We start from the raw sequence: 24,484 nt of genomic DNA on the forward strand, positions 1-24,484 counted from the left end.
TACAGCTTTCTCACAATGCGCGTTTCGTAACAAGGGGGCGCATAGCTGATTCACTGGGCCCAAATAGTAATGTGGAACGCCTTTACCAACTAAATATAAAACAAGAGAGTGCTTTCACCATAATTACACCCAGCGAAGGCAGCTGAGTGCTATCGAGAGTGGGATTTCTTTTCTACCAGTAGTCTTGTGGGATATGTAACAATGTTTTGAGTTACACGATGAATGTCCTGGGTCCCCACGGCATTCCAGTGCTACGTGTGATACAATTGCTTATGCGAGGGCTATTAATCAGAAAGAGCATCCAAGTAATCGAGGAGAGTGGGCGAACGCCACTTTAATTATCCCTCTGCAGCGCTCCTCATTTTATACCTGCACGTTTTTCCGACCTTTTCGTGGTACGCTCTCATGAAACAGCTACTGAAGAACCATAGTTGCTTTACCAAGCGATTATGTGGAGATCTGCGAAGCAGATTTAGCTAGGCGTTACCCCGACAAAAAAAAATGCGTGACGCACGAGGCAGTTTTTGCACTGCTGAAAAGGTTGTTCACCGTGAACAATCTACTTGGTTGCCACCTTAGCGTAGCAAATAAAATTTTGTATTTCCGAACAGTATGTTGGAAACTTTTATCAGATATTGCAGCACTCAAACAAAGTGTCAACAAAATAACTAGCCTAGAGCCAACGCGATTTTTTTACATCAAATTTCATGGCAGTTCATTCTTTTTTGAAGCAATTTATTTGTACATTGAGAATTTTTTTCCAAAAGGAAGTAAGTTTTGTGTTGTCTGTAGGTGAGCTAAGTGACAAGTAATTTGCCCAGGACAGCGAATGGCTTGATGGCCTCAAGCAATAAAGACTAAGAATATTCATTGCTGAATGATTGAGATATTTGTAACGCTTTCAATGCAGTCTTTTGACAGAAAATTGACTGAATTGATTTTGCATGCTTCATAAATTAGCCTTGTGCGTGGGAAATGAAGGCAAATAAAGGTAACTACCAATCATACGCTCCGCTGTTTGTCATCTGCTGCTGAAGAAGAGGTTGCATCTTGAATTCCTATTCGCGTTGACCACAGTTCAATAGGTCTAAATGAGATAAATACTGCCACGCCTGCACGAAACGCACAGCACAGCCAAAACAAAAGCCGAAAGAGCGACCTTATGGAGCATCTTCAGAACACTCTTTAGATAACGGCTACAGATATACTTGTAGGGTACCCACTACATCAAAAATCATCGTAGTTTTTGTGTTGGTTGGTTGGTTTCTCAACATCTTGGCGTAACCCACTTTGCGGGATAGGCATTCACTATGCCATTCTTCGTTGTTTTTTGGAGAAGCGTGGTGTTTCCTACGCACTTGTGAGGATTTTTTTTTTGCATTTTTAATGCTGTGCCTGATCACGATTAAGAATTATGCCTGAATATTGTGTAATGGAGGGGGGGGGGGAGAAGGGGTCGTAGGAGCATTTGACGACTCATTCGTTACGCAGTTTGCACTGTGTTACAACTGGTTGTTTCTTTGCTTTTCTAAAACACATAATACTCATATTAACAATGTTTATTTCACGACATTAAGCCTTCTTAAGACCAGTTTTAAACAGAGTTTCGAGCATCGCCGTGGCTCTCTGGTAGCACACTGGGCTAGCACGCCGAGGACCCGGGTTTGAATCCGAAAGTGTCTTTGCATGTTTTAAGTGCTTGCAAATGACACCTGTTGCCACCAAAACATATGTGCATGTTAAACTCAATTTTAGCGTGCATTGATGACTTGGATGTGATCAATCGGGTAAACCACAAGCCTGCGGCTCCTTTCTTTTTAATTGTATATTCCTGCAGCTGGTTGGCCATTCTTAATTTCCTACTTTTGCAATCACTGTTTTCATATTTTCAGTTGATGTGAACGGGTGCTCTATTATTGGCTGATAGCTAGGAACTTTTTCTGTACTTCGATCAACTGCCCATTCGGCCATATTTATTCGTCACTTTTTCGCTCTCGTTTAAAGGGCCTGAAGAAAAGACTGAAACACGGGAATGCTCTTCTTGTTTCTTTTCCTCACTCCTATTCTGCAATTTCGACCCGTACCACCTTCTCTATTCTTCAATCATACTTTCGCTCTCTTCTTCTGTAATATTACTGGTTATTTCACATAGAGACATTGCTCAATGAAGGCACGCACTGAGCGTAATCTTGACACGTCTTTATGAGCACTATAAAGCAACCTTTATCTTTCTTTCACAGTGCAGCTATCACTGAGCGCTATCACACAGTTTTTCAGGGTGAAATCAGACAACGTGACTGGACCTTAAGACATTCCATGAAAATGAAAGCAACTACCCACTACATCATAAAGTGGGTCTGTTGTGGTGCTTACTAGCTTTGGATGCGGAGAAGCTGTCCTTTGGCTTCACCTCGTGTATGACAGGCATAAGCTCGGTCTTGGGCAACAGGGTGATGTCCTTGTTGATCTTGTCTAGGGCATGGCGGAAGCTGAGTTGCGCCTGGTGGTTGTCGCTCTCGAATATACCACCTGGAGTGTGTAATAGGCAGAGAAGTGAATGATGGCGTGTACAAAACCAAACAAAGAAATTTTAATAATGAGACATAATTAGAGTCATAAGAGCAATGGCGAATGAATTCCAGGCAAGATATTTTGTTGGTTTATTTCAGATTTATGGTGATGTTTAAAAGTAAAATCATGCCCCGCCGCGGTGGTCTAGTTGCCAAGGTACTCGGCTGCTGACCTGCAGGTCGCGGGATCGAATCCCGGCTGCGGCGGCTGCATTTGTGATGGAGGCGGAAATGTTGTAGGCCCGTGTGCTCAGATTTGGGTGCACGTTAGAGAACCCCAGGTTGTCGACATTTCCGCAGCCCTCCACCACGGCGTCTCTCTTAATCATATGGTAGTTTTGGGACGTTAAACCCCACATATCAATCAATCAATTAAAAGTAAAGTCAATCGTGATCTGAGGTGAAATAACAATTCGAATGCTATTTGGAAGAGCGCTTCGATTTGCTTCACAGAGAGTATAAGAACATTGATGTTACGCACAGTGTACCACCGCGTATAGTGCCAATTGTACCGTGGGTACAGCGCGAAAAACACCGACGAAGATGAGATGTGAACCTGGTTGAGCACTTTACCGCGTCCAATGATATTCTCATGTCTCACTGTACATCGCAATCCTCTTACAATGTTTCCAATTCGGCACTACTTACACAAAGCAGCTGTTATTTAAAAATAAGCTTTTTTTATTTGAAACATGAGAGACTGAATTGACGAGGCTGCGCAGTACGGTATTTTGCTCTGCTCTGCCGAAAGCATTACCAATAGAGACCAATACTCGTAGGGACTCCAGCCACTGCTTGAGCTTTCTCACCTGTTGTGACACGAGGCCTATGGCCCGAAACTCTGTTACAAGGCAATGAAAACACTGAAATAGTCGATGTGCATTGAATTCAGTGATGGAATCGGGGAACGTTTCTACGTGGTTTGTGATTTAACATTCGAACGCCCTCAAAGATAAGTGTCAGTAATTATTTGAAGGATTGTGCAGTTAGTCCGTGCAAAATGATTTTGTTGTGTCTCCGAGTACATTGCTTTGTCGCTATGAAATGCGTACTGCGGCAAAAATTTATTTCACCGTGAAATTTAGCCGTATAAACAAAGTTTCGTACACATCATCACTATATGTGACAATAAAAATTATTCAAAACTAATTCTAAAATTCTGAATTAGGTTACACACATTCAACTTTGACCGCACGTCAGAAGTTTCGTTGCACATATTGTTTCCATATGTAAACTTTATTCCTCGTATCAGTTCTGTTGTGAGCAGGGAAAGTTTTTGAACGTTGCATGTGTTTATTCTAAACGCGACAAAAGACCACATGTTCCGTCGACCTCGAACGCCCTCTTTGAAAATTGCCTGGACATCTCGCCTAATATTCTACCTGCCCAACCCATATCCCCCATAATCCTCGTAGGGTAATTTTACCGCGAATAACAAAGTGGTCACCACAGACAATTGAAGCATGCGTACAAAACTTTCAAGTCCAGCCTTTCATCCAAAAGCAAAAAGGCAAACACAGCATAATTTTCTATTAACTCCCTATATGTTTCTCCGACGGTTATTAGGTGTCGTTGCATTGCAGACACCACGAACGTTGCCAATGCGTGTCCTCTGGGATGACTTCGACGTATTTGCAGCTTAAAGCACCACCCACATGTAACGTGATGTCAATTAACACAAAGCAACGGATCGTTTCACAGCCTGCGTGGGTCGGTCTTGTGATTACATTTGGGAGTACAACGTATTTAGAAACTCAGCGTCAAAAAAAGCTTTCGCTGAGAAAGGGTAATTACCCTCACGAAGCTGTAATTAACCTGAAGTTGAGGTCACTACCTTGAATGAAGCGCGTGCAAATATACGCTTCAAAATACAATAACACGACTCACCAGTACTGGATGCGCGACTCTCCACTCCTTGCTATAATTGTCACCACGTGAGGTACACGGGTTGTTTTTGGTGGCAGATAACTCAGAGCTATCTTGAAGAACCCGCTCTGGCGATGTTCCTTGTGTCATTAATGACACTGAGTTGTCTTATTTCATTACCAGAAAGCAGCTACGCCGTAGCTAATATGAGCGGTGTCTAAAATAGCATGAACGTGATGTTTGCCTCACAGTCCGTCAATTAAAAAAGGAAATCTTAAAGACTAAGCATTTGTCCAGAGCATGCTTGGAAAGCAATAGCTGCCCATAAAACACGTCATAAGCGACGTATTTTTCGTACTATCTGTTAGCCCGTTAAATTCGTATTACGTGCATCTTTTATGTGTTCAGCCTAACGTGGTGCTGCTGCTTTTGCAGCAAAGTTTTTTAAGTTGCATAACCTCACTTCAATTCGTATTTCGCGCATCCACACTTGTTTTCATTTGTAAGCTGCAGCACCAGCCTCTTGTGCGGATGACATAACCATCTAATTTCAGCATGCATTGTTGTTATCTACCTTTGGCAAGCCTCTAACATCATATCTCTGAGTTACCAATGGCAGCTATGGCCAAAACACTTGAGCGCCAACACGATACTTAATCACTTCTCTTTGAAAAAAAAAGCATTCATTGAGCTCAATATGGCAGCTGGGATTCAGCCTCTGGACTAAACACAACATCGACAAACTGCTCCTTGATCACCCGGCAGCTTTCCGTGTACCACGCCACAGAGAGAAGAATGCATGAGCTCCGTTTGGAAGAAAGGCACGTGTTCATTACACGCTTGATCTCGGGGTACAGGGATCGAACATGCACGAAATGCGCACGCTAGTTGTGCTTCCACGTCTCCACGCAAATGAACCGCGTCAAAACAGTGTCTTACATAGCGTGCGCATTCAGCTAGCGGTGTAAGCATTCGGGGCCCCTCCGCCACTAACAATGAGTCGCAACTGCGGAAGCGAAGTTTCCTCCGCGCGGCCCAACGCCTCAGACAATGAGTCCGTTCCGCATTTCGTGGTAGCCATAAATCAAGGCCTCCCCGACCCTTGGCAGTCTCCGGCAGATGATACATTCTTCCTGCCACGTTTGCTGCCATGTTTGAACGTATACTTCAGTGAGGCTCGTATCACGTATACAGCTGTATCAATTCTCTCTATTTCTCCCTAAAATATAGTAAGTAGAAAGCACTAGTGCGTATAGCAAGAAAGAGCGAGCTCCGGAAACCTCAACGGCATTGTCGGGGAGGCGCGAAATTTTGTGCTCTTGTTTTCTGCACCAAGCCGGCAGTCGGTGGCTGATGCGAATACCCGCTCGCTCGTAACAGTCGCTACGCGAGACGAGGAGATAAAAGAGGGTCAACACTTGCAGGCGGCAAGTGATGGTGTTTCTGTGCCAAGGCGAGCCGAGTCAAGGCGAGCTCGATCGGGGTTGCGACGCTCGCAGTCACGCTGACCCGAAACGGGCGCCGATAATCAAGTTGCTGCTCCGGAAATTTGGAAGCCAGGCGCCTCGCAGAACAAATGATTGCGCGCCCCAGACGCGGCTTGCGATCGAGACAAACGCAGCGGCGGAGGCTTTTCTGCGAGCGTTAGCCCTACGTCGCTTATTTTCCTCCCGCGTACGGCGTCCGGACAGCGACAACTCGAACGCCAGCCGTTGATCAATTCGTTCCTTCCGGACTTTTTCGCTTAAAGCCCCCCTCCCCTCCCCGAGCTTTCTTCGTGCGGTGTCACAAAGTGGCCCATGAGCCAGCGTCAGGCGTATAGCTGACGCGCAATGAGAAATGTGTCTCCCGACCGCTTTGTTTGCGGACAAAGGGCTAAACCTTCTCTGACAGCGACGGTGATTAGGCTCGGGCGTATTTCTAGGCGTCCCCTTCGTCTCACATAGCAGAGTACACTTGGATGTCTGCGTTTCACTATCTGGGAATTGGCCTTGACGTCAAGCACTTGCCTGTAACACGTGTGTTAGAATGAGTCGCGTCAATGCACCATGAAATGCTTTTTATGCTAAGCGTTCAAATTAGATTTAAATACATTTAGAGAACGATTGCAAATGACTGCCGCAAGTGAAAATGGTTACTCTTTTCTAATGAATATGAATGTGGCACAATACGCAGCGGACTCTCCTTTAGACCTTGATAACATATTATCATTTCTAAACCTAATTTCACTTCTGCCCACTCCAGTGACGAAAGGTTCTTTTTTTAAAAAAAGGGCAAGTATCCACTACAGCAGCATCCAAACAAATATGTGTAAAGTATGCTGTACCCAGGAATGTCTGATGCAAACACATTTATGAGAGTTGTCAAGGATTATGTCATGCAAGCATGATTGCCACCTCGATGTTACATTGCAGAATGCATCACCTACGCCTTCTGTATGCAATGTTTATCAGTATTGAGCGTAGCCGATACGGGGTTCATGTGATTATCGCTCTACCAATTCAGTGCTACAAAAAAGCAAGAAAAAAAGCCACTACCGCAGGCTAAACGTAAAGTTGGCTTCAAAGAGCATAATCGACAGAGAATCCACATAGTCGACACACTCAAAGATTCTCTTTTTTTTAGATCTGTTAGGCAATATGGCCAGTTACTGTGGAAAAAAACACAGACTGAAAAAGCCAAATTTCTTCGTAAGTCAAGGTTCCTGGTGAGTCTTTCGCTTTTAACTGGGTCATGTTCCGTGCCTCAAGAAAGTACAAACTCAACCGTGCCAAAGTAAGAAAAAAAAATCTCAGCCATCCCCTTTTTGCTTTCCAACGTCACCGCTTTCCAGCATGCTCGCGCAGACCAAGTCGAGTGGTGTATATCCACACGAGGCAAACAGGCAGAACGCAACTCACAGCGTATGGCCGCGTGGTGATTGATCCCTTTGTCGACCAGCCAGTTCACCGCATAACCAAGTGCCGCCACTCCAACCTGTCACGGAGTCCTCCTCCCTCTCGCTTTCGACCGCAGAAATGAAAGATGAGTCGCGGATTCCCTCTTGCGCTGCTCCTGAATATTGCGGCGCGGCTCGCTCGCGTGAAAGTATATAGCGGCGCTCATGTTTCGTTCGCCAGGCGCCGCTTCGACAGCGGCTTTCCATATGCGCTCAATATTTCACGGACCCCCTTCAGCGCGTTGTTGCCTCGTGTGTGCTTCTTGCGCGAGCACGTATTTCTCGATGTATCCAATGTGGCTGGAACACCGAGTGTCCTTATGTTTGTTTCGCTCTTTCAGCTGTCACTTCCAAAAGTTTGTTCGCGACTACGTGAACCTTGTTCTAGAGAAGTCAGCCAGGAGCTCCCAAACTTGACGACTCCAACTGCAATGATTTGTTCATTGATTGATTGATTGATTAATTGATTGATATGTGGGGTTTAACGTCCAAAAACCACCCTATGATTATGAGAGACGCAGTAGCGGAGGGCTCCGAAAATTTTGACCACCTGGGGTTCTTTAACGTGCACCCAAATCTGAGCACACGGGCCTACAACATTTCCGCCTCCTTCGGAAAGGCAGCCATCGCAGCCGGGATTTGATCCCGCCACCTGCGGGTTAGCAGCCGAGTACCTTCGCCACAATACCACTACGGCAGGGCAACTGCAATGACGCCACGTATTGAAGTAACTGAAGCCGCTACGTTTGGTTCACTCGGTGAGCTCTGAACAGCTACAGCGTCAAATTCTGAGGAGGGGGTCTTGATTCACGCGTACATATGACAGCAGCCCGCGCTATAGGACTCCGTGTTTGCGTTTGCGTATTTTTCTTATCCTCCTAGATTACATGCCAGCAGAAATTTGCCAGCGCACAACTTCATTCCAAACCATTAAATATTGTCTCTGCAGAACATCATGAGTGTCGTGCATGCTGTTTCTAGTTTATGTTCTCATTTAATTATTTATATTCCTAACAACACGCGGCATAACCGCCTTTCTAGAGACAACGTTGGTAGAAACACGCTATTTGCGGCGGTGTACTGTTGTGATCCGATCGCTAAATCAAGTGGACAGAATTCAGTTTTCTTTTGCGATACGCTAACAGCCGTTGACAAATCTGAATATCCTGAAATGAAAGTGAAGCTAATAACACGTTTACGTCTGTCGATGGGTGCGTGTTCCTTATCTGAAACGTTGTTCATTTATTATTCCATAGATGTAATAAATGTTCAACTTTCAACGTGATGACATTCACAACGAGTCATGTTTTCTAAGGTATGAAATATACGTTGATATTTACGTCTGCTATTATGTAAATGCGAAAGAATAACCCTGCGAAAAGAAAAAAATAACACAAAGTTAACGTGACCTTTCAGCACCCAAAAATTCAGCCTTGCATGTTCACAATAACAGCCATAAGCAAGGCAAAGCGCATTTAAATACGCCTAAGTACATGACGTAAGTAGCAAGAGTACATTTTCGGAAGCGTCCCATCACTCCTGTTCAGCTTATGCGCAGTGGCCTGTTTATGCAGGGATTATTCTATGTGCAGGCGTGATTCAAGTTTCTTTTCTTTGGCCAAAACACGTGTAGTTAACCAATTCACTTGATGTCCTCCAGATACCACATGCTCAACGAGGGCGGTCGAGGCCATGTGCCGTTTCTTGACAAAATATTTGTGTTCTTTTACTTTTTTTCTTGAAGCCACCGATCTCACCGCTGTACTGGTTGCCACAATCATGACAAACCATTGCGTAAACAACAACAGGGAATTTTGTGCTCGGCAACTTGGTATTTACGTTCCTACGTTGCATTGTACTTGCAACTTGTTCTTTTCGTTACATCGTACTTACGCATGAGGCGAGAAAAGGTGTCGCTTATGATAGCCACACTTGTTTTAGATTTAACAACTCCTATGTATGGTGCGCCGAACCACCAAGTGAACTTGTAGGTCTTGTTTGTTTGTTTGTTTGTTTGTTTGTTTACTGTGCATCCTATCACAATTACACTATGCATTTGCCCGGCCCTTCGTGTCGCAGTCAGCCACTGGATTTCATTTATTTCAGTTATTTGTTTTTTTTCATTATCTTATTTTTATAAAGGTTTTATAGTATATTCATTGTTAAACTTTTTATTGGTTAATTTTTAATTTTGCTGTTCAAGCGATGTTACGGCTTCATTATTTGACCTTCGAAGACTCAGGCTATTTGTTAAGTTACATCTGGTTTTGCTTCACATATGCGGACCTCAACAAGATTTGTCCGGCGATTTGCGTGATCATTTCGGATGATTTCTTGGGCTGCACCCTTATTCAGCAATATCTCTCTCTGCATCAGAACATGCCAGACTTAAAGCATGTTCGCGTGCCGAAGTTCCCGAAAGAAATGTCCATTCCTTGGTTAACAGTAACAAACAATTGGCAGTGAGCACTCGTGCTGTTTCGCATGTTTCTCGCTCGCTCCTCGTCGTTCTAGTTATTTAATACGTCAAAAAGCTCTTGCAATTACACTCATTATCCCTGTACTATTGTTATTCAATTGCACGTGCTCTTGATTTTTTTTTTTGGTTGAAGAATAAATTTTGTAAAGATGCACTTAGCCTTTCATTCCCTAATAAGAAAAAAATTTGGTGCGCTTCTCCAGCAACTAAAATATGAAAACATTTAAATGCCAAGCACTTCTTAGCAAACTTCGACGACTTTGAGCGTATCTATCTATCTGTCTAGCCGCCTGCGACTTTTAGCTCTCCTGGCCGTTTCGATAATGGTATCGAAACCAAACTTGGTATGGCATAACATGACTGTATAAAAAACATACTTCATTAGTCATAGCATGAAAATCATGATATGTATGCCATGAATGTCATGATTTACATTTCGTGGTCCTGCATCTCTCGCGGTGGTCTCGTTCACATAGCTTGTTGCAAAACTGGAATGGTATGCCATGATTGCATGGCAAGCACAAGCGACAGTCCCTAACATGAAAATCATGGCATGCGTGTCATGTAACAACATAACTAAATGCCACGCCCATATTGCGCTCACAGCGTTTCGCTAGCGTCACATATACCAAATTTGGTATTACAGTACGTGAATAGATCACGAAGGTATGTGACTGGTGCAAACATGATCAACATGAGATGCGTGTCATGTAACAACATGACTACATGCCACGCTCATTATGAGCTGGCGGTGGTTTCGCTAGCTTCACATGTTTCAAACTCGGTATTACGTGACGCGAACGGACGACATAGGTAAACGACACATTCAAACAAGATAATGCCGACATGCGTGTCATGTAAGAACAAGACTACATGCCATACTGATGATGCGCTCGCGGCGGTTTCGCTAGCTTCACATATGCCACATTTGGTATTGCGTGACGCCAATGAATCACGAAGATACGTGACTGGTGCAAACACAATAATGAGATACGTGTCATGTGAGAACATGACTACATGCCACAGTCAAGGCGCCAATACATTTCGACGTGACGTGGTGGGCGTGCTCGCCGGTGTTCATTTCGTTGCGTCACGGCGGCATTGCCACGCCAGGCGCAGGTCCTGCCATACACTCGCAGGCGCGCACGGCGCTGCGTTGCTTTGACGCATGCGTGTTGCAGCGCATCCGACGTCCCTCCGTCACGAAAAGGGGAAGACGCAGTGTTGCCTGAGTAATGCATCCGCGCGAAATGCAGCATGTCGCATTTCGCGCCGGTTGCCGTCAGGCCACGCCGACGGACGGTCATCGCGCCTGGCGTCAGACTATAGAGTGCTCGCGTTTTGCTAACACAGCGTCGCTGTTCCAAACGTCCGCGTGCGTCAACGCTACATTAGAGTATATTGGGCCCTTCATGATGCGCTCGCGGCCATTTTGCTAGCTTCAGATATACTAAATTTTGTGTTCCGTGACGTCAATGATTGATGAAATACATGACTGGTGCAAACATGATAATCCTGACACGCGTGTCATGTAAGAACATGACAACATACCATGCTCTTAGCGTGCTCGCAGCCGTTTCGCTGGCTTCACATACACTAAATTTGGTATCACGTGACGTGAATAGAAGACGAAGGTAAACGAAAAATTCAAACATAATAGTTATGACAGGGAAGTCATGTATGGCATCACTTAAATCCACCTCGTAACGTTGGGCTGATTTCAGCCCCCATGGGCACACCATGGATTCCCACACCATGGCTTCGCACACCATGGATTGCCACAGTACGTGAGATCTGCCAATTTTTTTATTGACGTTTGTTCTGTCTTCTGTTTCGTTCAGAAGTCTTCGTTTACTCTAGCTAGAATATCCCGAAGCGAAATTGATGGTCTGACACTTTGACTCGAAGCTTTTGTCACCCTCTGTACAGTAAGATGCCACCGCGTTACCAAATGTCGTCACCTTCTCTTAGATATACTTTGATAGGTGTTAGACCCTACTTCACTCGACGGAAGGTAGTCGGGTGAAGCTGTCCCTATTAAATTTTCCAGTGATATGGGGCTGCCTACTTAAACAACGAGTTCTCTTCTGCCTTTCTGGCAATGAAATTTTGAAGCCTTGCTCCCTGTGAAACGCTCAAAACAAATGTGACAACAGTGAAGAAAGGACACCACTTACAAAATAAGACCAAGAACACGTTTTCGGTAGTTCATAATGTCAAGACTTAGTGAACATAACCACCATCAAGGAAGCCGAAATGCCCTTTTTCTTAATATTCAGTGCTCAGTGCCTTTTTTTTTCTTACATATACCATGATTCCTATCAGTCTCGCGGTCATAGAAGAAATTCTTGGCTTCACAACGTTTGGTGTGTTTTGGGCACCTTCAGATTCATCACATGCTCTTTCGGTAGCCTTTATTATTTTTTCACGTTGTAATCTACCGGGATACCAAGTTTTCTGAGCCTTACATGAATACCTTTTTGATGGGCCATTTTTTTCTAGTTATGGTTCTTTTTCCTCTATAGTTCAATCCTTTTCTTCTCATCTCTCGTATACTTCTGGCTTCTTTGAATGCTTATCTCTATATCTTTGTTTTCTCTTTACGTTTTCACCTTTCTCGTTGTTTTCTTGTTTTCTTTCTCTATCTCTCTCACTTTATCTCATCTCTCACTATCTATCTCACCACTTCTCTTTTCTTCTCCCTGCGTATCTGTTCTCTCTCTCTTTGTTTATTTCTCCTTCCTTGATTCTCTCTCTGTCTTTCTTTTGTTCTTTCTACGCTATGCTTTACTCCACTATATTTCCCAAAAGTTACTTGGCAAGCGAACGCTGCCCCTGGTGAAGGTTCTTTCTTCATACCCTTGTTTCTCTCTTTTCTTATTGCCCTTCCTCCTGCTTTCGCAGCCCGTAACCTCGACACCCCTCCCCCTCCCGTTTTTTTTTTAATCTTACGTCCTGCTTTTTCTTCCCCTCACCCTCACTGAAGTCTTTCTCACCTTTGAGTCCTTTTCCTACCCCATCTCATTCCGCCCATACGTCTTCCATCACAAGCACTCTCTTCCCAAAATCTCCATCATCATCTCTCTTTCAACAAGGGCGTGTGATCACTTAGCGTAAAACAAAACCAGCTATACTTATTATGAAGAAAATATCATAGTATAATTATTGACGTCTGTGAAGTCGTAATGCAGAACTAAAAGACCCACAAAAGGGGCTGACAGCATCCCCTCCTACATCCTGTGCAATTGCATCTTTATCAGGCAGATGTCTTGAACCAAGGAGCCGAAAAGCGCATGTTTCCGTTATCGGAAACATGCGCTTCCCAACATTTATTTCTTGTTATGTGAAACACGCGGAACCTTTTATTGATGCAACATTAACGTCGACTGTGCAACGGCTGCGAAGTGCGACACGCCAGAACATATTTTGCTGGAAACTTCTCACAGATATATGAACTTTTTAAGGACGATACCGCACTTTCTAATTTGTTTATTTTTAGCTATAGTTGGTAAACAATGCAAAATAGTGTTCCCCGGGTCCCATTTCTACAAGCGTAGTAATGCGATCAAAGAGGAAAACTGTCATACTATTGTCTGAAGAACTTAAACTAGTCACATGGATATCACGTACTTGTCCTAATCTCTAGACAAGCGGACGAAACAAACAAAAAGATATCTTTCATATTACCAGATCTGCAACTCTGGGACCGTGAGGGGGTTTCTTTAGGCAAGGCGGCACCATATTCTTAAACTGCTGAGCAAACACGTTTATGCAGCGTCTTTGGTTTCTGCGTCTGTCCTACACACTGATGAGAAGTAGGATGTGAGAACTGCGCAGCTGTAACATGAACTCCCCGCCAAGTCCTGTCACAAGCAGGTTTTTCCAAATTATGGTCTTGCACAAAGAAGCACCCATAGGTTCTCAGCGCTCGTTGCATACATGCATAACGTGTCACTGAAGTAACTTAAAAGATCAGATTCTGTCTTTCCGTTACGGGGTATCTTTAGTTTCTCCTCAATCATGTCTCACGCTTGCTAAGCAAAATATTTACCTTTTTAGAATATACGGAAATAGTAAGACTGTCAGAGCCTCATGACCACAATTTCGTGCAGTGCTCTCAAGTATAAGAGGGAATACAACAGAAAGAAGGCGATGAAACGAAAATTGATTTAGAAGTGAAAGAACAAAAGATGAAAGAATAAAAACCCTGGCCTTAATCATTGACACAAGAAGCGGAAGATTAGCACGCTCTTCACTAGCAGAAGCACAACAACGCTGATGAAATATTAACACTAAAATTTAATCTCGTCATCGAACAGCTCCACGTCATGCGCAATGCACAAAATTTACATCATACAGGAACCTGCATGCTCAGCTTACCACCTGAATGAAACAAAGATTTGCTAAAAAAAACGAAAAGCATCATAATGGGCAGCATCAATGCCGGAAGGAGCCGGCAAAGCATGCCGCAAATGGGGACACTCGAGCACTTCAGTAAATTGTTGCAAACAATGTGCACGGCAGAATTTGGTATCGATGAGGCAACGTCGTATATAAAGCCTCGAACTTTGTGAGCGCATTGCTCAAGACTACATGCATGTATATATGAAGACACGGAGAAAGAACGAAAGAGAAACTTTTCTATCAATATAAGACACTGTTACGGCATTCTGATGGTAACAGACTATGTTTCTCAAAACAAACAAGAAAAAAGCTAAGTGTGTCAACGTAACAAGATACTTTACACGTCATGCTTCTGTATCAACAGACAGACAGACAGACAGACAGACAGATAGATATATAGATAGATAGATAGATAGATAGATAGATAGATAGATAGATAGATAGATAGATAGATAGATAGATAGATAGATAGATAGATAGATAGATAGATAGATAGACAGACAGACAGAAAGACAGACAGACAGACAGACAGACAGACAGACAGACAGATAGATAGATAGATAGATAGATAGATAGATAGATAGATAGATAGATAGATAGATAGATAGATAGATGCGTTCGAGAACACAAAGGCGTATATGGTAAAAAAATCCACGCCTTAACTGAAGTAAGTAAGCACTTCCCCTACATGTGTACGTGTGCTCGCTTAAACCACCCTTCTCACTTCAGCTTTTCACTTTTCTATACTCATCAGGAATGAGTATTTCAGGTTACCGTCCGAGTTAGGCGAGCAATAGAAAAACAATAAATGTGCAACAATAACGCCACCCAGGCATGTGTGCAAAGAAAACGCAAATTATGTAGAGATGAGTGCGCCTGCTTCGTGGGCTAATAATGTACGTTTCAAAAAGAGGCGTGTCTGACTGTAGCGAAATTCCCGCCTGAAAGTACAATTCTGCTCCTTTCATTAGGTTGCTAAAGCAGAGCACGTAAAGTGCACAAGCACAAAAATGTGCTTGAATATTTTTGAAACAGTGCAACGATGACACCAACGAAAGAAATAACGGGGACAGACCACAGCGCAGTGGTTTGCCTTCGTTTTCTATTTTGTCCACCTTTCTAGTGGCACTGATTCGGAAATGTTTATGTACTGACAACAACGCACTCCTAATCAACCTCTCTCTAAATGCTGGCCACCACACGAAATATATTCGTTTTCGTGGCTATGTATATCACTCCAGTGGGACGTCATTAAGGGTGTAGCCCAGCTTTCAATCCTTCATCAAAATTTAGACTCCAAAAAATATTCTGCCGTTTTACTGCGAGTAATTATTTTCGTTACGGTATATTTTGCGATTTACAGAATAATATTGGCCTACCACTTCTATCATATTCATGTGGATTGAATTGTGGGAGTGGCAAACATTTTTGAGGCATTCTCTATAGAGCATGTGCACCGTGGTCCATTGGCCTTTAAAATCTAATGCTGCAATACAGAGGTAGGTATTCCTACACTTTTTAAACAAACTAAATAAAGTCTGCTCACTTTATTGAAACATTGACCCTATGTTGATGCACATACACGTGTCGTAGTAATCTTCGTTCGACATATTTTTGCCTTACTAACTAACCTTCCACGATCGATAAGTAGATGTGTGTACCTGTGGTAACCAGGAAGATCGACAGTAAAATTTTGCTGCCAAGTTCTTCATTGCGATCGACTGTACAGGTATTCTCCAGCTATGCCAGAAATATAGCTCAAGCATTGGAGGGGCGGCGACGTCCCCTTATCAAACGAAAGCTTCAGAAAATGACAAACGTTTACTATACGTGGTCTGATCACCCGCTGAAAACAAGTGTACGAAGAAAATATCTTTATAAGGCTACTTCAGCTCATGGCTAGCGTATAAATTACAACTGTGTCTTATTTCGATGCTTGAAGACGACCTTGACTAGCTCTACCATCAGGGATCAACTCTAAAATGGCCTATATTCAATGTTCAAAAGAAACCGCTGGAAGGTTCAAGGGCTTCTGTTCGCCAGTTAGGCATGAACTTGCCAGTCCTACCAACATTTGCAGGAGCCTCAACAATGTTTCACCAATCAGTCGTGACACTTTTCACTGTGTAGTACTTGACATGATCTAAAGAAAAACCAAGCTACAGGTACCTTATGATGAGGTTATGTGGTATCGTGCATAAAGCATACAACTTACCTATTCGTACGACGTCCGGTAGTCCATGTACCGGAGCTGCCGCCCACAAAAGTGTAAACACTGCGATGCCGAGCACATCTCGCACGCGGAGGCACGCCATGTTTCAACATTCGTCAGTGCACCATTATTTGTAGAGAGTGAACAATGATAGAAGAAAGAGAACAGGGCACGAGTTCTTGTGTTCCCACTGGCGTCACCTCACCATTTTTCTCAATTCGCCGAGATGCATCGCAGGTGACGATCGTCTTGCGCACTCGTACAAGCAGCGGGATCTTTGTATAGTTTCAACAACGACACTCTCTCACCTGCACCTGATCATCTTTGGCACAGAAGATGAACCTGCGAGGTGCTGGTGGCAACACCTTACGTTGACTGATCGACCCTAGCCGATATTCTACCTAACCAATACTACACTTGTTGGACGCGACACCGGGTCGGCGAACTAGTTGCAGTCACTGTGGCTAGGCCTAACTGGCAAGAGGCTCTTGGCCTTCTCAGCGGGGAAGCATCGTGGAGCAACACAGCGACTCTCTGTTGCTATTTCTTCCGCAGACGAGTTTTTGGAATGGAGGGTTACGTTTTCAGACCTGGCAGTGCAGAAGCGCCGGATGTCTCCTTCTCGAACCTGGGCGGGGGAGTCCAGGAAAGAGAGGCAGGTGACGGCATGTCACCGGAGGCTTGGGGCGAAGAAGAGGGCTTTTAAACGACAGCAAGAGACGCGGTTAAGGAGAAGGGTGAGGGCAATGGGAATAAAAAGCCCCCCCCCCCCTCCCCGGCATATTGCCGCCTCGGTGTCAAGAGTGTGCGAGTGCGAAAGCGTTCGTGGGCTCGCGCCCGTGCCGCATCTATTTTGAGCGAAAGTCTCCGCCAGCCCGCACTCTGATCGTCCCAGCTGGTCCATCTAACCAGCACAGCACTGCGCTTTGTGTCTGGCTTTATTTCAGGACGCGCCGTCGGGGTTACAGGGGCTCGTTGTTGATGTTCTGAACACGGTGGTGGGATGATGTGTACGCAGAATAATCAATTGCTTCAAACCTGTATTGTGGTCAACGTTTAGCGTTGTGCCTGGTTGGCTATCAACCGTATGATCTCTGCAAGAGACGCAGTGACAAACTTTGCCCAGGTTTTATCAAGCATTTTATCAAGCTACGGTAGAGCGTTGAACTGGGAACACTTCAGTCAGCCACTTGGACTTTCCTTGCACGAAAGCTAAAACTAATATTGAAAACTGTTTCACTTGCGTTCACCAGGACTATACAACATATTAACGTGCTGAGGAGGGTTGTATTTGCTAAGCAATTGTGACACTAAACAATCACCAGATCCAGAAGATCGCCGTTACAAAAGTATATGTAAGGACTTTAGCGAAACAGTGTTTTTTGGATCTACCTAAATCTCGTCTTATGTTCACCTTATTAAGGCGAAAACCTTAGATGACGTAGCGAACGCAAAAAGTAATCATCTGCAACGCCACCGTCCACTCAAGGCACGCCAAAATTAATACGATCACTTACCCCATTACACCGTCATTTTGCCACATAATGCCAAACTTAGTGACGTCATCGTACATTCATTATGAAGGCACGAAGTGCAAGAACATTTGAAGACGTCGTCAAGTGACACCTTCGCTTGGTAAAAGTGGACTGATCCTGGAAACAATGTAAAGCCACGCAAGGTGCAGAAATTTTGCAATGTTTCCGATAATGGAGTTTATGCCATTCCACGTTGGATGCGGAAACTTCCCGGCAGGCATCAGGACAGTCGATTGTGAAGAAGAAAATAAAGGCGGCTTTCATAATTCAATTCCAATGCATAGGACACCACTTTAAGTTTTTTTCAGCACTGATTCTGTTTGCAACTAATGCACTAACTAATGCACTTTATATTATAACTGCGCCAATGTACGTGCACGTGCGTAAGGAAAAATTAAGACAGTACCAGTGCAAACACTGACTCGAATACTTTTGATATTCTTCGGGCGTGTACCCAGGAAGGAATTTGAGATCCATGAATTGCTCGATCAGTGGCAGAACAATCCTGTATTTCAGACATTACCCCAGAACACGGGACTGGCAGCTAACAGCTTTGATGAGGTTCACACATAAGATTCCTACCTGATGCTCATTAAAAAGCCGCGTTACTATACAAGGTTCGATGATAGCATAGCAACACGGTTTCATTGTGCTCGGCCGCATTCACTTCAGCTGTCGTATAGGAATGTACCTAAGAGGTTTGACAGTGATGTGCATTCGGCGTTTAGATACCACGATATCTGAAAAAAACTTTATGATATCATAAATTTATGTCAGTAATTGGTTGAACTAAACAGTGCGTGTTTTAGGTGTGCTTGAAAAAAAAATATTTTAATATTCAATGATTAATAATTTATTTAGTTAACGTGCCCAGGAAGAACCATAAGGTCGTCGTGCAGGACGCCAAAATAAAACAATAAAAACAGACAAAGCAATACACTCTTCAGATAAAGAAATCAAACAAAAGCAGCGAATAGGGACAGATGATAAAGTCGCAGTTTCATCCCAAGGCCGAAGCATTGAGTGCGATAGGAGCACCTAAGACTGTGGTCGGAGACCAGCGAAAAACGACGAAAAAGAATTAATTGTTAGCTGCTCTCTGCGTTATTGTGCACCAAGAAGCACGTGCAAGCATCATCAGAGATAGTTCATTGTTCTTTTGTCGCCTTTAAAGGCTTTCTGTTGGTTTTCTCCCGGCTCCGTCTTTCTTGCGGCACTACACTGATGAAGACCAGCGTTCCGCAATATATTTCTTTTTCTGTACGTGCAACAGAAAAAACGAAGCAAAAGCAAAAGGCTACATAGCCTGACGAAGGCTTTTGCTCCGAAATACAGTCTGGCAAAATAAAATGAAATAAAAACTAAAAATAACATGTCATACACAACTTAGCCGCAATTAGAGAACATCATTATATACAGATACAATTTGCAAATTCTGATCACACATGTAACCATCACAAATATAAAGAAAGAATAGGACAGTAAATAGTAATGAAATACCTAAAAAACATCGTAATATATACAATAGGTGAGGTAAGGAAAGCATCTGGAGACACATACATTCCTAAGCACCTTGAACAAACAATAAGCAAAAAAAAACAACAACAAAAGGACACAAATAGTGTACTCTAAGCAATTGGGACACAGAAAGTAATAAATAATCCAAATTTCTGTATTAAGTGTATTCAATACAATTATAAAGGAGAAATTCCTTGAACTTATTTTCGGAAGTTTTCTTATTTAGGTCAAGTACGTCACCCAGTTTGTTGAGGAGACATATATGGTGCCGAAACCCGAAAACAAGCCAGGGACCTTTAGATAAACAAAGTGAAGATAGGAGATTTAGGAACCATACGAAGTGAAGCGAACACGGCCGATTGTGTTTCAAAGGATAATAATGCAGTAACCATATTATATAAAGGGGTGTTGTTTTAAATAACTGACTACGTGACGTCTGACAGGAGGCAAAGTGCAAGTCTGGCACGTGTTAAACGCGACAAACAACTGGTTTTCACGTCGAAGTGCATTGACGTTGAAGTCTCTAGTGACTATCACCGGCACATCCTGTAGGCACACCGCACGGAAGTTGTGCAGCAAAAAGTTCATGACGTCACTTGGCAAGCTTTTTGGTCCTATGTATACGCTGTTCCGACGATGAAGAGCGAGCTGAGTTTCTCCGTCTAAAGTGATAGTCGTGGCGTGCATTTCCATGGGAACTGAATTCACAGGCACGACAGGACCAGCAACTTCCCGAGGGATCCTGGACATGATGCGAGAAATTTTTCATGTTTCTTCAGAGTGAAAGTGGAGTCGGAGACGTTTTCGGAAAGCCATTTCATACAACTGTATGTGCTTCAGTGAAACCACCCTTCCACTGACCAAGCCATCGATACGTCAATATTTAGGGAAAGCGTCTATCGCTTGTCTAAGCAAGGCACAAGCTTTGTTCACGAATGTTTCTCTATGTCAAAGGAGGTAGAGAATGTAAATTCTGTAAACACATAGCTCGCCGTTACTGAGGTGGATAGTATGAGCAATATCTTTTTCGATATCATTTTCCTCATAGGTAGCCGATGGAAGACGTGTATGCAAGACCACAACGCAGAGGCAAGCATTTCTTCAAGCCCATATTTTATTGGAATGGCTATTCCTCTTAATGACATTTATGATGAATCGGACTTTAAACTGGACTGCACCCCTTCTTTGTGACGTGCTGGCCTCGCCACCATTTGTGTATAACGCAATTTCAGTTACTATCACTGCTCTACTGAACTTTGTTACTTGTCGAGTGTTCCTTTAGCAACGTTACCACGCTTTTTGTCGCTGTTGGATTGTACTTATATTCCAAACTATTCGTGTCATTTCATGTTCATTCACACATTTGACTGAACAGCAGACAAGGAAAGCAAAAACGCCAAGTCAGCGCGAAAGGCACAGCACATTCACAGCGAAAGCTAGAAGAGCGGCCTTTCAGACCCTTTCAAAAGACTCATTGGGTAACTACTGCAAGCACACTTGCTTGATACCGACTAGGGCAATAATAATAAATTTCTGGGTATTAGGCCGGCATTCGCTATGCTATTTTTCTTCATTCTACTGAGAAGCGTGGTATGCGCTAAACACTTGCAAGGAATTTTGTGCCAATTGTTCATGCAGTGGCTGACGACAATGAGAAATTGTGGTTGAAATGGGCATGCGCCACAGTTAATAGGGAAACAAGAACAAGCTTTTGTAATGGGTCACAGCATTCTATGACCAACTTGTTACGCTATTCGCATTGTGCGACGACTGGTTGTTATTTCGCTCTTTTAAAACGCTTTGTCAGTCGTATTAACGCGATTACTTTCCTGACATCAAGCCTTCCTAAGGAAAGTTTGCCACAAAGTCCCATTCATCAGTGTGGCTCAGTGGTGGAATACAGAGCTGGGACCCAGTAAACCCAGGGTCGAGACCCACTGTGTCATTGGTGCTAAGTTTTTTTTTAATTTTGCCTGATGTGGTTACGGACACCGGCGGCGGCCAACCAACTATGGACACCAACTACGCATGACCCAAGTTGTGATCTCATAACAGCTTTCGCCATAAAACGAGTGGCCTGTCCTAGCTGGTTAATGCAGCACACTAAGGAGGGAGGGGTTGCTGACTCAAATCACCGGTAGGTTGCTTTCAAACTTTTAAAGACGGGAGTCTTTGTTGGGTACCTTCGACGCAAAAATTTTGGTCTCTCGGTCTAAATGTCTCTCTGTACATTTGTCTGTTTGTCCACTTTTAACTGCACCGTGTACTTGAAACGGCCGATTCCATCCGCCGCGCCCACCAACGTTGCTCAAGATTTAGCGTTCGTACTTGCGCAATTCTCAACTAAAAAGCAATTATTGCGCATGTCTGGGGCACCATAACAACACGTATATATTATGCATGTGCGTCTTTTACTATAAAAGTCATACAGAAGTAATTTTAAGGGCCATAGCGCTTATCGCACTGCGCTGACCATGCAACGCTTGCACGAAAAGACGAGTGTTTCAAATGCTTTGCTAAGACGAGACGGTGGTGGCACCTACCCGTTATTCTGCGTTTTACACCTTATCACCATCGAGACGGGCGCGCACGAGCCATGCGATTTGTTTTCCAAGAAAATTGCCAGATGGCGCTTATGTCTCACGTGTGACCTGGTATGATGCGCTCGTTTGCGTCGGCTGCACGCTCGAGGCACTCTAACGCAGCGCCTCCAAAATACCATTCAGCGGTTTTCTTGCGCAAAACATCAAATAAATGTTCTGTTCACTCTCTCTACACACAAGACTGTCGTCTTTCGACGACATTTGCAGATTACCATGCTGATACGGGGCCAATTTTTTCCTTTCCATTTATTTTTCTTTGTGCCTTCTACATGTATACTCAGACATATACATATCAGGGAGATGACGGTGACAGCGGCAGCAAAAAACAGCCGAGAGTGTCCATATATTTGCTATCGCAATAAGAGAGGCCAACGCGAAATGGGAATAATAAAAAAAGAAGACGGCAATAATAAAATGCGAATGAAAAATATTGTAAAATATACGCAACAAAAAATTATGCATAAAACACTATAATAGACCGCAAATCTGATTGCAAGCCCGCCTGCCACGGCCCCGAAATTTTCAACTTTTTCCTCTATCTCACGACCTTTGAACTCTCGACGCTAGTTGTACCTTACACGTTTCTTATTCCGGTTACTGTTACATCTTAGTAATACCTTTTGAGCAAAAAAAAAGGCGACCGTTAGTTCGAAGAGAATGTATTCTCGGTTTACAAAGAAATGGGAAAGAATAAATCTTGGTAAATTTTTGCTAAGTACCAGCACTCAATGCTATTATTTTCAGTTTTTTTTTTTCATATATGTAGGCTACGTGAAAAGTTTTCATACTACCGAGAGGAATGTTGCGATTTCGCAGCACGTAAAACATGCATAGGTATAGCAAAGTATTGGACAAGTCCACGAAGCAATGTTTAGCATTTTAACAATTTCATAAATTTAAAAAAAGACATCTTGTCGCTAAGTAAACAACTCGAACAGCCCCACCTGGTGGATAAGATTAAGTGGTGGGCTAGGCAATATGGTACTCTATCTTTTGAGTATCATGCGTCAAAGACGACAAGCAAAGCATGTGCTTTTTTAACAAAATATTTTACTCCTACTTTGATGTTCTACATATATTTTTAAAGTGCTTCCACTTGGGCTAGTTGTTATGAGAATATGAAGTAAAACGACCGAATGACCCAAGAACATCAAACAAAAGCGCAAGGTTTTCGTCTGTTTCTTCTTGTGTCATTCGTCTGTGTTCATCCATGCATCACATTGCTTCATTTCATCCACGTAACCATCCATGATTACTCGTAGAGTTTGCATGTGATAATGCGTTCAAGTGCTTTCGCGGCTGTCGTTGCACGCGTAACAGACAGTTCCCATTTTTATGACTCGTAACATTTATGCCAATCGCTCAGCCCTGATGAAGGGTTACAAATTGAAAGATGACGGAGCATAATTACAATATAGCGACACAAATATCACTCTGTGGTCGTGAGCGACCCCTGTTACCTAAATCAAACACCGTGAACAGCAAGGGGAAGAGTGAAGTTAAAAGGGCATCTGCCGTTATTGTTCAATATTCTCCGATTTCAACAAAACTTTAGCACGTGCTCTCATCTGTATGGTGGGGATATGTGCCAAACTATACAACCATAAGTCATTTAGTTTTTAGAAACCCAGTTATTTAAAAAAAATGGCAGATCCCACGTACAGTGGGAATCGATAATATGCGAAGCACGAATGAGAAAGGTTTACATGTCACTTTAAAGTTAGCAGAACGTTACGAGGTGGAAGTAAATTATGCCGTACATTACTTCCGTGTCATGATTATCATGTTTCGAAGTGCCTTTTTCCTTCGCCATCTTTTCACGTAACGTGATACCAAATTTAGTATATGTTGAGCTAGCGAAACGATTATGAGCACGCTATGAGCGTGGTATGTTGTCATGTTATTACATCACACGCGTGTCAGTGTCGTCATGTTTGCACCAGTCATATACTTTCGTCATCCATTCACATTACGTAACACCAAAGTTGGTATATGTGGAACTATAAAAACAGCCGCGAGTGCATCATGAAGAGCCCACACTAATATACTTCAATTTCGCGTTGACACACGCGCACAGTGAGCACAGCGACGCTACGTAAGCAAAACGCGAGCACTCTAGTATGATGCGAGGCGCGACCGGCACGACCTGCTTCCGTCAGCACGCCCCGGCGGTAACCGGCGCGAAATGCGACATGCTGCATTTCGCGCCGATGCGATACCCAGACAACACTGCGTCACCTTCTTTTCCTGACGGAGGGACGCCAGACACGCTGAAACGCGCATGCGTCAAAGCAACGCAGAGCGGCGCGCGTCTGTGAATATATGGCAGGACCCGCGCCTGGCGTGGCAACGCCGGCGT

At 43.6% G+C, this 24,484-nt stretch overlaps 1 protein-coding gene across 2 annotated transcripts in view; it reads right to left on the minus strand.

Annotated features, from left to right (window-relative positions):
- Nucleotides 1-16,732, minus strand: part of LOC119174230 (glutamate receptor ionotropic, kainate 2) — a 74,010-nt gene extending 57,278 nt beyond the window's left edge. For both annotated transcript variants that reach the window (XM_075895947.1, XM_037425060.2), the window contains exons 1-2: nt 16,473-16,732; nt 2,374-2,529 (exon numbers count right to left, since the gene is read on the minus strand). In XM_075895947.1, coding sequence (XP_075752062.1) covers nt 2,374-2,529; nt 16,473-16,572 — 256 coding nt within the window. In that variant the 5' untranslated portion in view covers nt 16,573-16,732. The remainder of the gene's footprint in view (nt 1-2,373; nt 2,530-16,472) is intronic.
- Between the last annotated feature and the right edge of the window lie 7,752 nt (nt 16,733-24,484).

This window comes from Rhipicephalus microplus, chromosome 5 (genome assembly GCF_043290135.1).
Source record: "Rhipicephalus microplus isolate Deutch F79 chromosome 5, USDA_Rmic, whole genome shotgun sequence".
Lineage (NCBI taxonomy): Eukaryota > Metazoa > Arthropoda > Arachnida > Ixodida > Ixodidae > Rhipicephalus > Rhipicephalus microplus.